The following is a 17,357-nucleotide window of genomic DNA, read 5'->3' on the forward strand; positions in this document are numbered from 1 at the left end:
GAGAGGGAGGAGAGATAAGAGAGAGAGAGAGAGAGAGATTAAGACTGCCATATTATAATCTGGGTTTATGTAAAAATGAATCAACTGTGTCCCTCTGACTAACTGTCCCGCGTACTGATAGCCTGAGCGTGAGGACCAAGAGGCCAGATAACGTGAGGATTCATGTCCATGCAAATTCTGTGGCCCTCAGCAAAGACAGCTGTACAACCCTGCAACAATCACTGTTACTGAGGACAGATAATGATGAGGGGACTCAGGTGATGACAGCACCTGTTAACGGATAGGGACACTTAATCGGCACGGCCATCTCCACCAGGTGAGCCTGCGCTGGCCTGCTTTTGGCTGCCTGGCCTGCACCCATTTGCACGCATGGGCGGGCAATTAAACTCTCACAAGCCCTTTCACCTTATCAGCAACAGGTCTTCAACTGAGCGGCGGTTATCTCTGTCGCTCGGCACACCTCAGACTCACCCATGTTCCACCCACACACAAAACTATAGCATCTGATGACCCAATGTACTACACCTCACAGTCCTCTAACTCAGAGGTCAGCCATGGCCAGGCAATAAAATTATGCATGTTGTTGTGATGATGATACTATTTAACTCTAAGATTTCTATATAAAAAAATATAAAGAGGGAAAGAGAGAAAGAGAGAGAGGATGAATTGCATTACCTTGACAAATGAAAAAGGCAAAATGAATAAAGCAGACCGATTTTTTTAATATTGGGCATACATTTTATTTAAGGCACTTCCAACATATAAATTCACTCACATATACAAAAAGTGTTTATTATTAAGTATACTATGCATGTAACTACACAAATGTGCACACTACCTGTTTGTCTTCTGACTGCTCCAAACAGGTACAGTAGACCAGATCCAGCTCTGTGTTAGGCTCGGTTGGGTGAACACAACCTCATTTAATATTCAAATGAATTCAGTGGAAAATGAAACTAAACAAAAGGGTGAAACAGCTGTCAACAGTTCAAACTGAACACGTTTGTTTATGATGCATGCAGTGTGAGCATGGTAAGTAAACACCATTATAACATTGCTTGTTTTATATGAACATTTTCACAGTTTGAGAAGGTGAAACTAAGCTAAATTAGACAAAATGGTCTGCCAAAGACCACATCCTCACTTTCATTTTTCTAATGTTGCTGAAATGATCCTATAGTTTTCTACAAAAACAGCAAAAAAGTTGTTACAAACATACAGCAATGTCCTTCAAAGACATAACTAAATAAACAAATAAAAAAGTAGAAAACGAGGAAAAGGTCATAAAATGTACAAACAATGCACAGAGTACACATCTACATAACACACATAAATGTCACAACGGCATAAATAAGGCAATGTGTTTACTTGGTGGTTCAAAAATGTGTCAAGGTGACCTTCACATTTCTTCACTTCTCTGACTCCCTCCAACCCTGCGCATTCCTGCCAAATTTGTACACCAGCCTGCGGCCATCCACACGCTCCAGGATCTCCCTCTTGTAGTAATACCTGAAGGCGAGGTTAACAGGGAGACATAAGGACTTCAGGCTAACAAGTGTCACTCAACAAAAAAATTACATAAAAAAACCCTAGAATTTCAGTTAGGGGGCAGTTCCAGCATTATGGATGTGACAATTGGACTCATATTGGTAAACAAAATGCCTTAGAGTGGGGGCAAAATTAGTATCAGTGAATTAATTTGCATAACTTTTAATGCAACCTCTGTCCTCTGAATACTGAGAAATCCTGAAATTTCATATAATCAATTTCATCCTAAGAATACAAGGCATTTTATCAGCGTTAAGGATGTGACATGAAATGGACACACTTTTGTGAGAGATTACAGGTTTTCTACAAACTCTGTGAATTTTGAAGGAAACTGCCGAAACTATGATATATGTACCATGAAGGAGACTTGAATGAACACAAATAGTGTGTTCTTGAAACTACGCGTCATTTTCGTAATGCATTATGTAGGAAAAACTGGCGTTATGGATGTGACGGTTTCACGTTATGGATGTGACGTGTCTGAACCAGTCCTCGACAAACTACATAAAACACTTAAGTAGTGAATTTTGATATGAAACAATTGAAATAGTAATCATGAAAAACTAGGGATGAAATTATTGCTTCCTTAGTGCCCACTATGATCCAAAGGAAGAATCAGTCATTTAAAATATAAAACATACATTTTTTTTTTCTTTTACCGTCATCAATTTTGGTCAGTGATTCCCGGGTTACTGAAACACCAGGGAACATGAAACTTGGTGGCCACTCGCCTAAATAACTAGCCCTACCTGAACCGTTGCACCCAAGATGACAAAATATTTATGGTATGTTAGTCTCAAGAGCCTGCATGAACCTAACCCATACCCACTCATTTGTGATTTGCATACATAAAGTACATGCACGCGCACGTGCACACACGCACACACGCACAGTCGCACACATACAGACAGGCAAGCACACACACACATAAACACATACAGACAGGCAAGAACACACACACACACACACACATGCACAAACACCCACCCACATGAATGCAGACACATAAACACACACACACAGGCACGCATACGCATGTGGGCATGCAAACACACACGCACACACACACACACACACACACACACACATAAACACACAAATACAGGCACGCATACGCAAATGCACACACACAGACACACACACACACACACTCTTATAAACAAAAGCAAACTCACATATGCACACAGTCATTTACATGCACATGAGTTGCAGGAGTAGGAGATGGAGACAAATTGACAAGCGTGATTTATTTTTGCGAAGAGAATATGCAGGACTGAGAGGCGGTCATATTTTGTACCGCTATGCGGTACATCTAGTTTATTGCTGCCCTTACTCATGTTACTCTGTGGGTATTAGCTACAGAGGACCTGACACTTCAAATGCAGTCATATCGCGTCACATTTAAAATTAAACTGTGTTAAGGGACTGTACGATATTTAGCGGGGGGGGAGGGCCGGTCGCCAGACGATCGGCTTAAAATTTTTCTGCCTGGCCCTCCCCCCTGGTCAATTTTTTTTTTCCAGGGGCCTCCCCCCGGCTCAAAAAAATTCTCCTAGGCCCTCCCCCCTACGTGAATCAAATAAAACTGGTCGAAAAATGAAGTTTACAAGGTTAAAACGGCCAGCAAATGTCATAAGCACACATACACACACACAGGGCTACAAACCAGTGTTGCGCGGGTTTGGTCACAATCGGCCCGCGGTCGCCCGATGTTTTTAATCAACCCGACCGCAACTCGGGCCGCGAATATTAATTAGGACAAAATTATACCCGACCCGCGATCCGACCCGCTTATTTACAAAATGTGTGCTTTTGGTTATAGCCTGCATGCAGTAGTCCATTTCTGTAAAACAAACTAATTTATTTGCGAAACTTTATGCAGTAGAACTACACGCAGGCATGCAGGACATAATGTTTGCGCAGGAGAGAGAATGAGAATAAGAGCGCAAGCACGCACGCAACCACCAAGGATTAGAACACTAGGATAAGATTTGGCCATGGACACATACTTCTTTCGAAAATAGAAATAGGGAGGCAAGGTAGGCAAGAGAGATATTGCTGGTCAAAACGTTAGCGTAAGAACTGGTTTAAATGAAGCACAAAGCTTTAATAAAGCACATCCACTGTTTAAAGTCACAAACACAACGAACTAAGGTAACTTTTATGCATGCGCGAACCTATACATACAGATATGGCTGAATCTGAAGATTTATTCCTGCAGGCTGCCCATTTCGGCTGTCATACTTTTAAATGGCTTCGCAAGAAGTAGGCCTACATAGACCATAACTTGTACTAGCCTACTGTCATCTTCTTTAAGAACGTTTCCCAATATTTCCCATAGCCTATCGCTTTTCCTGAAGGGGTGTCTTTATTATTTTAACTCGCGTCTTCAGCTTCTTTACTGTTGACTTACTGTATTGATACTTTACTGTATTGATGCTAGCCTTCTCGTGATATTTTAAGTAGGCCTATTTGTAGAAAATATATATTTAATTAATTTTAACTGACCCGCCCGCAAACGACCCGAATATCTTTAAAATATTTGGTTTATGACTCAACCGCGGGTGACCTGCAAGCTTACGAGGGGAGTTGTGGGAGATTCAGGTAGGGTTGCGACTTTTTGGACTCGCCCACTCTGTCAAAGAGACGTGAATCATGTTTTGGCCTACAAACCTTTTAAAATATCGAAAACGGATCATTGATCAGGGGGAAAAAATATAATGGATCAGGAAAAAATAATTTTCCTCGGCCCTCCCCCCAGGCCAAAAAAATTCTCCTGGGCCTTCCCCTAAGGCTTAAAAAATTCTCTTAGGCCCTCCCCCCCCTGACGACCGGCCCTCCCCCCCCGGTAAATATTGTACAGTCCCTAAGCAGACGTGAACGGCAGGCTGAACAGATCTGCAACAGAAGGATGTTGCTATGTTAACTCCAGCTGCAAAGTCAGCCATCTTCACCAGCTAACACGATAATCCAGTTACTGTACAACATTAGTATGACAGTTACAGGAAGATAATCGCTCAGATTTTCGTTATAGGCCACTTGAAAATAGGCTATGGCTAGGCTAATCACTGGAGGTATTTTAATATTACTGTATGTTTGTTTTGCTAATGGTTAGGCAAGGCCTCCCTGTGGTTTTGATCAACCTAATAATCTTTGAAATGTCAGTTGTAAACACAAGTTGAAATGCGTTGAAACTGACATGCCACCAGAACAGACGTTTTATCGGCTTTGAGGTATAATAAAGTCCCCAGTCTTGTAAATTCACATTATGTAACATCCATAACGTCACATCCATAACGCACCATTAAAGGTTTTAAAAGTAAGAAAGGGGCACAATTTGGTCATCACACTTTACATTGATATAAATCAGCTTTGCACAGACACTATGGACATTGTCGCATCAACACTGTATGTGTAGCATAAACTTTTCCTATAAAACGTTATGGATGTGACATGGCCATGGAACTTGCTGACTTAAAAACAAAAGCCTTACAAATGTAAGGAGTTGTGCTCTTAAAGGCAAGCTGAGCATAGACATTACTCTACCATTCCCTTGTCAATCTGGAATTTGTCAAATGACACAATTTGTTTGAACATTGGGTCCATTTATCCACTTTTGAAATATGTATAATATTACCATGTGAAAAATGTTGTTTCTGTATGGTTGCACACCATATTTATGATGTAAAAAGAGTGACATTCTCCATCAAATTCAATCAGATCAGTTACAAACAATAAAATATAGACCTAAATGAAGATTTTAACAACAGTTCTATTTGCGTAAGCACAACTTTTTTTTTCCATGGTAAGGATGACCTTTGCATGGAATTGCCCTAGGGTGTTGCATTAAAACAATTTGAAAGAGAGCAGATGTTGCATACTTGGATTGGATAGCAACTCAAAAGCTACATTTTGTTGCTGTGGTCTAGGGTCGCCAACTTTCTGAGATGAAAATAAGTCATAAGTCAGAGAGGTTTGAAGCGGTCAGAATTCAAGGATCTATGGTTATACAGTGCTTCTGTCGAATCTTTGGTTATACAGTGCTTCTGTCGAATCTTTGGTTATACTGTACAGTGCTTCTGTAGAATCTATGGTTATACAGTGCTTCTGTAGAATCTATGGTTATACAGTGCTTCTGTAGAATCTTTGGTCATGTGACTCACACATTCTTTGTTTTCCTGTTATTGATTTGCACTGATCAAACTCATAAAAAAAAAACATGTTCCATATTCCACAATTCGCTATAAAACATGTTTTTATTTTATTTTATTTATTATTTTATTATGGAATGCAATGAGATGTTACATTAGAAGACATATAAGCTATGTTGTCATACAAGTTGTCAAATAAACTAGACTGTTGCATTTAATGTTTTGTCACTAATGCAGGACTATGAAAGTGTACAACACCGCAATATCTGTCAACAACAGTTTTTGGTAACACTTTAATTGGATAGTCCGCCCATAGAGACAAATCATCTGTTAAGATTCAGGTTCAATATGTAAGATTGTTGTTAAAAAATGACAGAGCATCACCTTAACCAAATCCAACCGATCTGTTGGATCCAACTATCCAACAGATAGTTTGTTGATATTCTGAGCATCTGTAGATAGGATGTGGGCAGTGATTTGTGAGTGATGAGTAAAAAGTATGAACTTAGTGTGTGAGATTTAAACTCAAAATAGCAGGAGGAACCAGCATGATCAAGAATGCCTCATCTCAGGACCCTGACAGACGAGGCATTTTGTAAGAGACCAGAGGATCGTGGGCCATGATTACCTCATTGCTCGGCTAAGCTTCTCGTAGGTCATGCTGCTGTTGTTTTTCTTCTTGCCCCAGAGCTGGGCCACCGCTTCAGACTTCAGGAAGCGGAACACACCTTCGGAGCGGTCCTCCCACTTGATGAGGCCCGGGTTGCGCTCTGGGTTGAGCAGGATGTCACGAATGAACTCCCACAGGTGCGTTCCCCTAGGATCTGGTGGGGGTGGTACGAGGATTATGGTAGAGATTTTAGGAACTTCACAACAGAATGGCAAAAAAAAGTCCCGAGTTTGAGAGTGATAAATCCTGGTGGAAAGTAACTTTTCTGCCAGGTAGGTTTTTAAATGCCTGGGCAATAAATTAAATGTTGGTGCGGATTTTGAATGTAGGTGTGGCGACATAGTCTTCTTTGACAGGGAACATTTGATTGAACCTAACACAAACATATCTACATGGATGAATCAAAACAGTTAGGTCAATATAGCATTTTAAGCAGGTCTGATAAGCTACAATCATGATTTAATGAATGTAATTGTTTGAAACTGAAAAAGGAGAAATGTTACATTCCATTCTCTCAACTATCCACACCCACAGCAATACTGGAATTGGCTACTGTACTCTTGTCTGACTCATTCAGTTCATTCAGCACTCCTATTATCACCATGAAATTCCATTCTCAAACTCAAGCTTATAGTGTTATATACTGTATGTAGTCATCAGAAGAGTTTTTGATATATTAACTTTGTAAGTAATTATGATTTCAGTCTCTGTGTGTGGTGTGTGTGTGTGTGTGGTATAAATGTATGTATGAACAGGACTGTGTTTTTGTGTCTGTGAGTGTAGGCAGATGGTGTCTGCTTTGGTTTGTTCTGTATGTTTCTGTGTGTGTGTGTGTGTGTGTGTGTGTGTGTGTGTGTGTGTGTGTGTGTGTGTGTTTGTGTGTGTGTGTGTGTGTGTGTGTGTGTGTGTAATGTATTACACTGTTTTGCAGCGTCCGACTCACTGTGTTTTTTGACAGGATGCGATCGGTTGTGTGATCTCTTTGGGTCTGATGGCACAGCAATAGAAGGACAGTCAACGATGGCTCAAAAATCAGACCAAATTGCTCTTTGGATGTCTTTGGATGTCTAACAGGTCAAAGTGCACTCACCTGGGCTAGAGGGAGAAGGTGAACTCAAGGCTACTGAAGACGAGAATGAAGGCTTAATATCGAAAAAGTCTGTAATACACACAGCAGCAAAGAACATTACTCAGAACCTGTGGCCAGAAGGCTGGTCATGTTTGTAGCAGAAACATAAACAATGCTGAAATATCAGACATACTAATAAATTACCATGCAGCTAATAAAGCTAAGCTATTAAAATACTGCATGCATATTTACCGTACCTGAAGCAGGAAAGAAGCTAGTTTCCTCTTTAAAGGGAAGAAGAGAACAAGGAAACTCTGCAGAGAAAATGAATAAGAATGTGTTTATCTTCATATCAATCATTGCTGGTGTTGATGGTGATGTTGATATAATCAGCTTAATACTGTAGCACTGGAGCCCTCCTTACTTTCCAGAAAGCATGTTATCCTGATGTTGAATGAAACAACAAGCTGACCAGTTTGCTTCACTTCGGTGGTTACATGGAAAATGTACAGTGTTACCCAGTGTGCTGCACTTTTGGTGAAGATGCCTGAACAGGGGATCATTTCTAGGGTCATTGGCTATCTTATTCTAAGTAGTTCTTAGTTAGATCCATCTTTAATGGATTTGGTTTTTCAATAAAGGGTTGTTCCAATGATGGGGGGTACAACAGCTTGAGAGCAGTCGCAAAAGTATTGTTCCTTGGTAATTCCTGTTGGTAATTACTGTTGGTGATGTTGTGGAAAGTAGCCTAACATTTATCAATGACATTTATCACTGCGTCATTATGACCGCCGCGCAGTATCACCGCCACGCAGCGAAGCGATTTTTTCTTTTTTTTTCTTTTTCGCATGTCCAAATTTCCGTCAAGGATTCCCGGGACACTGTAAGACCGGGGTACACGAAACTTGGTGGGCATGTAACCCCACATGGATAGCATGGAACCGCCTTTTTTCGTTTTGATCTGTAGCCCCCCCGCTGGACTGGACCCCTCCGAAAGGAGGGTAGGGCAGACACAGTTTTCTGTGAATATCTCGAGAACCGTACTGTTTAGGAGGACCATTTTTTTTTTGTATGTTGATATCAAAGGGCCATGTCAACCCATTCCATAACCACTCATTTCATGTATAGCGCCACCTAGTTAAACACAAAAAAGTAAAAATTATGTGTTGTAATCGCAGGTATCTGTGACCTAACATAGTCAAAACTGCACAAAATTGGAAGTGTATGATCATTATGCACGCCAAGTTTCGTGGAATTCCGTTCATGGGGGAGCCACACAATAAATTAATTTATTTTACTATACACCAACTGGCCTGTAGGTGGCCGGAGACAGTTTTCTGTGAATATCTCGAGAACCGTAGGGCCTAGGAGGTCCACCTTTTTTTTGTATGTTGGTCTTAAGGGGGCAAGTCAACCTATCCCATTACCACTTATTTCATGTATAGCGCCACCTAGTTAAAAATGTAAAAACAAAAAATTAGGTGTTATCATTACAATATCTCTGGCTGACATGCTCAAAACTGCACGAAATTGAAAGTGTAGGATCATTATGACACCCTCCGAATGCATGCTAAGTTTTGTGAACTTTCGTTCATGGGGGGCCTTACAATAAAATAATTTATGTGTACATTTAGTGACCGTACACCAACAAGGATTCCCGGGACACTGAAAGACCGGGGTACACGAAACTTGGTGGGCATGTAACCCCACATGGATAGCATGGAACCATCGCTTTTCGTTTTGATCTGTAGACCCCCCCCCCCCCCCCCCCCTGCTGGACTGGAAGGAGGAGTAGGGCAGACAGTTTTCTGTGAATATCTTGAGAACCGTAGGGCCTAGGATGCCCATTTTTTTCCGTATGTTTGCCTCCAGGGGTCATCTTAACCCATTCCATGTGCACACATGTGTATAAACAGATACACACGCACACACATACATTCACAGTAATCATACGTATGACACATACTCACACAGTAGACATATGTACGCATGCATGCACATGCACAAACACAGGCACATACGCAGGCACACAAACAAGCACGCACACACACACACACACACGCACACACACACACACACACACACACACACACACACATAAACATGTACACGCACACATGCACACAAGAATTTCTCAGAATTATGAACAGACAAGATGGGGGTGGGGTTGTATAAAATTAATTTTACATGTGAAATCTATGAACTAATCATGTTTTGGTACTTGTTGTCTAGCAGATACCAGTGAGGATTGAGTGTGGATAATGCAATTTAGTGAGACAGTTAGAATCATATAGGCCTTTTAGCGTGGTTTATTTTTGTGGAAAAAATGTGCTGGACTGGGCGGCGTTCATATTTTATATCTAGTTTGTGAAAGCTTACCATCTATCTCTGTTTTGATGTCCATGGTTGGGAAGATTTCTGGAGGATACTGGCCTGTGAACGAGACAAAACCGTTGACTTGTTGTCAAGCATACTGTAATTCCGTAATAAAATTTGAAAGGTGTTGAATTCCAGTGAAGCCACAGACTGGACTAACTTGCTGATCCAGTTTTGCCAAACTGAACAAACATTGACAACACAAACAAAATAAACAAATATATGTTTGCTGGTCTCTTTTATTTGGTTTATGATGCTAATCATTAAATGAGGCCAAGTTGCATGTTTCATTTTGATAAGTTAAAGGGGAATTCCAGCAATTTTTCACATAGATCTCCATTTCTGAGCCCCCATGTTCATACCCCAGAGTGTAGTGCTGTAGCTGCCTGGCTGTTTTTGTTAGCTGTTGTCTGCAGCAACTCGAGCTAGGTAAAGCCGATTGTTTTCGTTTTTTTTTTTTTTTGTCCCAACAGTATACTGACCTCGAGAAACAGAGTTCTGTGTGAAAAATCACTGCAATTCCCCTTCACTGCAATTCATCCCAACTTCAGATCAGATGGGATGTGATTTGATTCCATGTGATCCTGAGTGTACTTCTTACCGCCCCACTTGATATCAGCCAGGCTCTGGTAGAGGATGGACCCAACAGGCCCTGCGGCGCGAGTGAAGTCCTGGAAGCTCATATTGCAGAGCTGCCGTCCGTCGATGTCGAAGTTGTGGAAGGGGATGCTGGTGGCGTCAATCTGGTGCACGTCCAGAGTCTGCTGCAGCCAATCCCACACCTGGAACTTAGTCCAGAACTGGGGCTGCGTCTCCTGCGCCCACAGGCGGCTGGAGTAGCTGGGCGTTACCATGGAAACTGCAGGTGAAAGGCCAAGGGTGAAGAAATGAACAGTCAAGATATTATATTTTGTTTTGCACCATGGGCCCTAGGCAAAGTGCAAACTCTGTCAGCAAGCTAAGTTCTTCTTTGACAATGACAATGATGAGGAGGGTGGCCATGTGGGGGGTGGGGGGGGTCTCACCATCTGTGGCTGGGTAGTGGGGGGCCCAGGGGGTAGACAGCTGGCTCTCTGCACTGACACTGGGGAGGGCACTCATGCTGCAGCCGGTGTGGCGGACCATGGTCTGGAACCTGGTAACACACAAACACTGCTGTCACACACAAACACGCAACACATCACAAGCAATGTGGCTGTCACACACACTTCACTTTTGATACACACACACACACACACACACACACACACACACACACTCACTCACTTCACCAATGTAGTGCACAAACTTCACTACTGTCACAGACAGACACCATTGTGATGCACAGAAAAACATTGTACTGTCACACACACTACTATCTCACTACTGTTAAACACAAACATCACTACTGTCACACACAAACATCACTACTGTCAGCATAACTGCTAACAGTGCGCCTATAAACACCTGAAAAATATTAAGCTGCTGTTTTCTTTTCATGACGAGCACTAGCTTGAATGATTTATGACTGAATGGAACGTTGCGTTTTTAAGCGCCAGAACTGCTTCACATCGTGTGACAAAGTTTACACCAATCATCATCTTCTAATGTATCCTTATGTCGAAATGTCCATTCTCTTTGCCTTAGGCTATCATTTGTGCGCAAAGCATGTTTCAATTAAGACAGTAGCCTATACAAGCTATTTTTATTGTTTGAATGATTTCATGAATAAAGCGTTGACAAATTGTATGCACAGTGCGTACAGGATTACGGCGCCACTGACCAAGGCCACAGTAGCCTGTGAAAGGGCAATCACGGCCAACGCAGGGGGCAACTCTTCTCTTCTTTTTCCCTTCCAAATTACTTTTTATTGTCTGAAGACATCATCGCAAGAATCTAACATTCTAAGCAACAGCAAAGCAACTTCACTTGCATTTGTAGGGTAGCCTACTACAAATGCAAGCTAACCAAAGTGCAGTCGGTTCTCCCGCCATGGTTTTGGAAATCACACACCTGCTGCATCTGAAGGCCCACGCATAATAAGGCCTACGACTATCACTCTACACGCCCCCTATTGCACGTCCCATTTTAATTTGCTAGCTGATCCTGCCTCCTGGCTCCCCAAAATGCCGCATCATGTGAACAGATCAGCAGGCCGGAAAATTTTCACCTCATTTTCAGACACACGTTGCGGCAAAAAGACCTCCTCTTCCTGCAAATTTAGCTTAATCTCTGTGTGAAAAGGCCTACTGTCACACACAAACATCACTACTGTTATACACAAACATCATTACTGTTAAACACAAACATCACTACTGTCACACACAAACAACCTCCCTGTGTGTAAACAGATTGTTGGAGCAGTTTTTATGTCAGTGTTATGAACTATGGAGATGTGATCTGTGGACGGTGGTAGTGTACTGGTTAAGGAGCTGGGCTAGCGTGCAGTAGCCTGAAAGTTGTCGGTTCAATTCCCGGCTTCAACCGTTGTGCCCTTGAGCAAGGCACTTAACCCCAAGTTGCTCCGGGGACAATGTGATCCTTTGTAATATAGCTGACATATGTAAGTCACTTTGGTCAAGAAGTGTCTGCTAAATGTAATGTAATGATCTATAGAAATGCTGTTGCTTCTTCACTCAAGGCCCTGGATACACTCTGCTCTTAGATTTATATATTGGTGATGGCTATAGTACTACAGTAGTAGTACTGTAGTTCTATAGTAGAAAGGAGAAAACATGGGTATTTATTTACCTACAAAGCTATTGTTGGGAAGTTACCATGTTATATGGCAGCTGTGGCCTACTGGTTAACCCTTTGAATATGTAACCGGAGGGTTGCCGGTTCGAACCCTGACCAGTAGGAACATCTGAAGTGCCCTTGAGCAGCTCCCCAAGCGCCGCTGTAGCAGGCAGCTCACTGCGTCGGGATTAGTGTGTGCTTCACCTCACTGTGTGTTCACTGTGTGCTGAGTGTGTTTCACTAATTCACGGATTGGAATAAATGCAGAGACCAAATTTCCCTCACGGGATCAAAAGAGTATATATACTTATACTTATACTTATACTTCAAAAAAGGCCTGTCTGGAATTCTGGTCCCTATCAGACCAGATCAAATGACTGTTTGATATGCTCAAGGTTGCTCATATTCATTCTGAGCTGGGAAAGTCAGTCTTTTGCTCTAATGCTCCTACATCCTGGAATCTTCAACACACTATAAAAATGAAAACTCTATTTCCTATGATCAATTGAGATCTGTAATCACAAACCTTCCTTTGTCAATTTGTACCTGTTTTGATTTTTTAGTTTCCTCTGTTTTATTTTGTATGTCTTATATTTGTATTGTTTATTTTGTTTTGGTTTATTTGTACATTTCACTACAACTATTGTCTACTATTTCTTTAGATGTTGTTTTATTGTTGTTGTAATCTCGGCATCACTGAAAATGAGGACTACCCTCAATGAATTTAGGAATAAATTAAATTAAATACATTTAAAAAAAATAATAAAAATGCACAGTGACAGGGCGTGTCTCTGTAAAGAGAATGCATGCTAATAAGTCATGTTACATAACCAGAAAGTAACATAGCAACTATACATAATCAAAATGGGACATACAAAACACCCTGTGGCGAAACTGTTTAAGGGTTATAATAATCCAACAGGTTCATCACAATAGCATCAGTGCAGCAACCTTTGCAGAATCTAATGTTTTGGCCATTTTTTTCCACACACTGTGCCAAGTTAGTAAGTTACTGCAATCCCTGACTAATACTGTATGTTATATAGGCTACCTGCCAAACAAAGAGCGATTGTGTCCAGAGCAGCACTGTTGCTCTCTCTCTCTCTCTCTCTCTCTCTCTCTCTCTCACACACACACACACACACACACACACACACACACACACACACATTTGCACAGGAATGCATGTGGGCTTCTGTCTGCTTTGCATAGCACATTGCTCATCTACCCCCTGGCTTACTTCAACAGTTACATGAAATGAAAGGGTTACTCATGCCTGTGCCGAGCTGACCAGAGACACATGTAACAACCACAGCCTGTCTGCCTGGGAGGCGGTTGGATATCTGATCTAATCAGGAGATTTCATAAGGGGCCATCACCAGCCAAAGGCATCACAGGATTACTGACTCTTTTCTAGTCTAGTCCAGTCCACATGTAAACCATCTCAAAATCCTCTTTTTTACAAATATGAAACAAATGCCAAAAAGGAGAAACTGACTTGTTGTGACAATCTTCTGGATAGTTACAGCTCTTACCACACTGTGTGTGTGTGTGTTCATTCACCCCAAACTGCTCCTGGTGTGGAGGTTGGCACCTTGTATGGCAGCCTTGGCCATCAGTGTGTGTGTGTGTGTGTGTGTGTGTGTGTGTGTGTATGTGTGTGAATGGGTAAATGTGAGGCATGGACTTGTATAGTGCTTTGAGAGCTCAGAGTAGAAAAGTGCTATAAATGCAGTCAATTTACCATTTCCTATTTCATTTTGAGCATTGCGATAGAATCAAACTACTTGTTTTCTACAGAACTCTTCCAGCATGTCACAAACTACATGGTATAATTACTGGTCTTATCTAGCTTGCCACCATAGCAGGCCAACACATTTGCATGCAGCAGATGAGCACAAGTCTGTCAAACTGCAAACTGAAAGTGCAGTACAACTGTAGTTGTACACTTTTCACCCTTTGACTGAAGAGATGTGTGCAAGAGTGATAACATCTGCCAGGAAAACATTACTCCAATTCAAGTCAAGCAGACAAGGAGTTCCTGTTGGGCTCTTGACCTACATTGTGTTTGCTTTTTTACTGAAGACTCATAAAGACCATAAAAAAGCAGCCAACTGATAGATGAACAGAGTAGTATGCCATGTCTTTATGACAGGATTGCGAGCTATTGCCATCAAAAACCCCAAACACCTCTCAGATACCTTTGCTACAGAAACCAGCCCAGGCAGTCATGCTAGACTTGGTATCTGTGGTAAGACACCTCTAACTGGCTCGAATTGATCGCCCACATCCCTGGCAGTCTGCCAAGTTCACCTGATTCCATGTTCATGTGATCTATGTTCCATAATGATTACAGGCTGATAAGAATGCTGTCTTATTAACTAAGTCACGTATCAAACGTTGAAAAACGTTGACACGCCAGTTACTCAACAAAGCAAATATCCACTGACCTCCCAGGACAAACTAAACTCTAGTTGCTAGCACATCGATTGGAATATACTGGAACTGATACAAAAAAAAATCAAATTTACTTGAAAAGGTACATAGGCCCTACAGTATTTTTTTACAGTCAAATGTGTCTCATCAGCGATTGCGTTATACTTGTAATGAGTGGCATTCAAATTTACAGAATTCCTCTTTGTAAGAGGTTATGGCCAACACAATAGTTGCCTTGAGTTTGCATTGTCATTCCGAGTAGTTTTTAAAAATTATTTTTGGATGGCACCAAAAGGCCAGGGCACTAGTCTGTGTATCACCCAGTGTACCGACAGACCACGGCTAAAGCTGAAGGAAGATGGGGCTGTTTGGCCTACTCTGCCTGTGTCAACATGTCTCTATTTGTTCAGGTTAAAGGGGAATTCTGGCGATTTTTCACATACAGTAGCTCTCCGTTTCTCGAGGTCACCGAGTACTGTCGGTACGAAGAAAACTTGTTCGGTATGAAAAATCGTTTCACCTAGCTAAAGCAGCCAGGCAGCTGCAGCGCTGCACTCTGGGGACATGAACATGGGGGCTTGTGAACATGTAGTGGAGTGTATTGTTGTAGTGAGGCTATTGACTGGTTATCCAGTTGTCAGTGCAGCAAGTAGCAAGTAGTCATACACTCAATCCATATATTTTACGACAACAATTAATGCTTTTTATTTCTAATTAACAGGCTGTGATGTTCCTGCTAGATATTCCTCATGTCTTATTAGGAGACAAAACTTCAGGTACATTTTGCTGAGTAAAACACAGTGGAAACAGTAGAAAACTCAGTGATATGTTTTTCTAAGATCAAATAGAACTCATTTGTTCAGTAGCACTCTAATATTTGGTCAACAGACGCTGCAGATTAATGATTATTGGAACCTCTAAATGCTGTTAAAGTATCTCCACCCTCACTTTTCATCAGAGTGGAGGTTAGTGCTTTCTAAAGCATATACTTCAAATATTTATTTCCTTATCATCTAAGACTGTAAACACTACAGATAGATAAGAGAGAATATGAAAGTAGACATGTTTAAATTATAAACTAATTATGTTACTACTATGTAATGCCTCCATAAATTAATGATTAGTGCATGATGCAAGGATAATGAAATGTCCCCATTGTTCTTTGCAGGGAAGCTTCCATCCATATTCATGCTGGTGTTACAAAACTATTGGTAGTGGAAACCAGTGAGGAAAAGCAGTTCCATAAATAACATGTACACTCTCAAAGTCCGCAAGAAGATTATGCAGGATCTTCAGCAAACACACAAACTGCAGAAGGCCAAAGAGACCACAACTGCCCAATCTGTCTGCTTACTGTGTCACTGTTGCTCCTCAATGTAGATGTTGCCATGTCAACAGACAGTTCCAAAACACATTGATAGCAAAAGTTTTTTGTTTAATTTTGGACACGCTTAATACTGTGCAATGTATGCACTGTGTCTAGGCAAGCTGGGAGCAAGTGTTGCTACAGGCATAGTAACAGGAAGCTTTGAAATAAACACAATAGTTTGCATATATGTTTCTGTCTATGTATCTTTCATTTTACATATTCTTTTGTTACAATGGAAATGTCTTTAACAATGGTCTGAATTTCACAATTAGCTTTGCAGATATTTAACCAAGTCAGAGTATCAGACAGACAGGCAGACTAAGGCCATTGTAAGGAGCCTGCATGCTGTAACAGATCCATCAGTGCCTCTCTTAGTCATGAACTACATGGTTCAACTGGCACAGTGACTGCAGTTTATGACTACATTAGACTTTGTGCTGTCATATTAGCAAACATCTCCAAAAGTCCAAAGACATGACAAGCAAGTGACACACACACACACACACACATAGTCAGTAGCCTGGAGAGAGATGAAGAGCGTACCTGTTCAGTGTAGGAATAAGATGGGCCGTTGCAGTCAAATGCCAGCCAGGTAAGAGTACTACTGTGCCAGTGTGTACGAGAGACAGAAGGATGGCACCCACAGACTGTGTGTGTGTTTCTGTCTGTGTGTGTGTTTCTACCTCAAACTGTGCCCAGGTGGAGGAGGTTGAGAGATCTGGGCCCTTCCCATAATCAGTAAGAGAAGGTGTAGGCCTCCACCTGCCATGTTGCTGCCCAACCAATCAGCATTTTATTCCCGGGCTTCCTCATTCTCTAATTGGCCACCACTGCAGGCCCAGGTATGGCATTTGCATGGGAATGAATTGCACCAGTCACTGGCATGTTGAAGTTACTTTCACTCTCTTATTTTTGCCCCCCTTTCCTGCCCCACTACACCAATAAACAGCATGACTTCAAACAACTGTGTGTGTAAACGGGTTTGTGTAGGTGTGAGTGGGTGTGTGTTTGTAGGCATGT

At 41.6% G+C, this 17,357-nt stretch overlaps 1 protein-coding gene across 1 annotated transcript; it reads right to left on the minus strand.

The window, feature by feature from the left end:
- Window positions 1-702: 702 nt before the first annotated feature.
- Window positions 703-17,046, minus strand: ehf (ets homologous factor). The gene is made up of 9 exons (XM_076270470.1): window positions 16,881-17,046; window positions 10,840-10,949; window positions 10,416-10,673; window positions 9,818-9,871; window positions 7,696-7,752; window positions 7,460-7,528; window positions 7,313-7,357; window positions 6,328-6,523; window positions 703-1,509 (listed from the first exon to the last, which is right to left on the minus strand). The coding sequence occupies exons 2-9, from the start codon at window positions 10,937-10,939 to the stop codon at window positions 1,410-1,412; spliced, it is 879 nt and encodes a 292-aa protein (XP_076126585.1). The 5' UTR covers window positions 10,940-10,949; window positions 16,881-17,046; the 3' UTR covers window positions 703-1,409.
- Window positions 17,047-17,357: the final 311 nt, after the last annotated feature.

The sequence above is a fragment of the Alosa pseudoharengus genome, unplaced genomic scaffold, assembly GCF_046254945.1.
Source record: "Alosa pseudoharengus isolate Yale_2024_CS ecotype anadromous, Long Island Sound unplaced genomic scaffold, YU_APseudo_1.1 YU_APseudo_1.1_scf_10, whole genome shotgun sequence".
In the NCBI taxonomy this organism is placed as follows: domain Eukaryota; kingdom Metazoa; phylum Chordata; class Actinopteri; order Clupeiformes; family Clupeidae; genus Alosa; species Alosa pseudoharengus.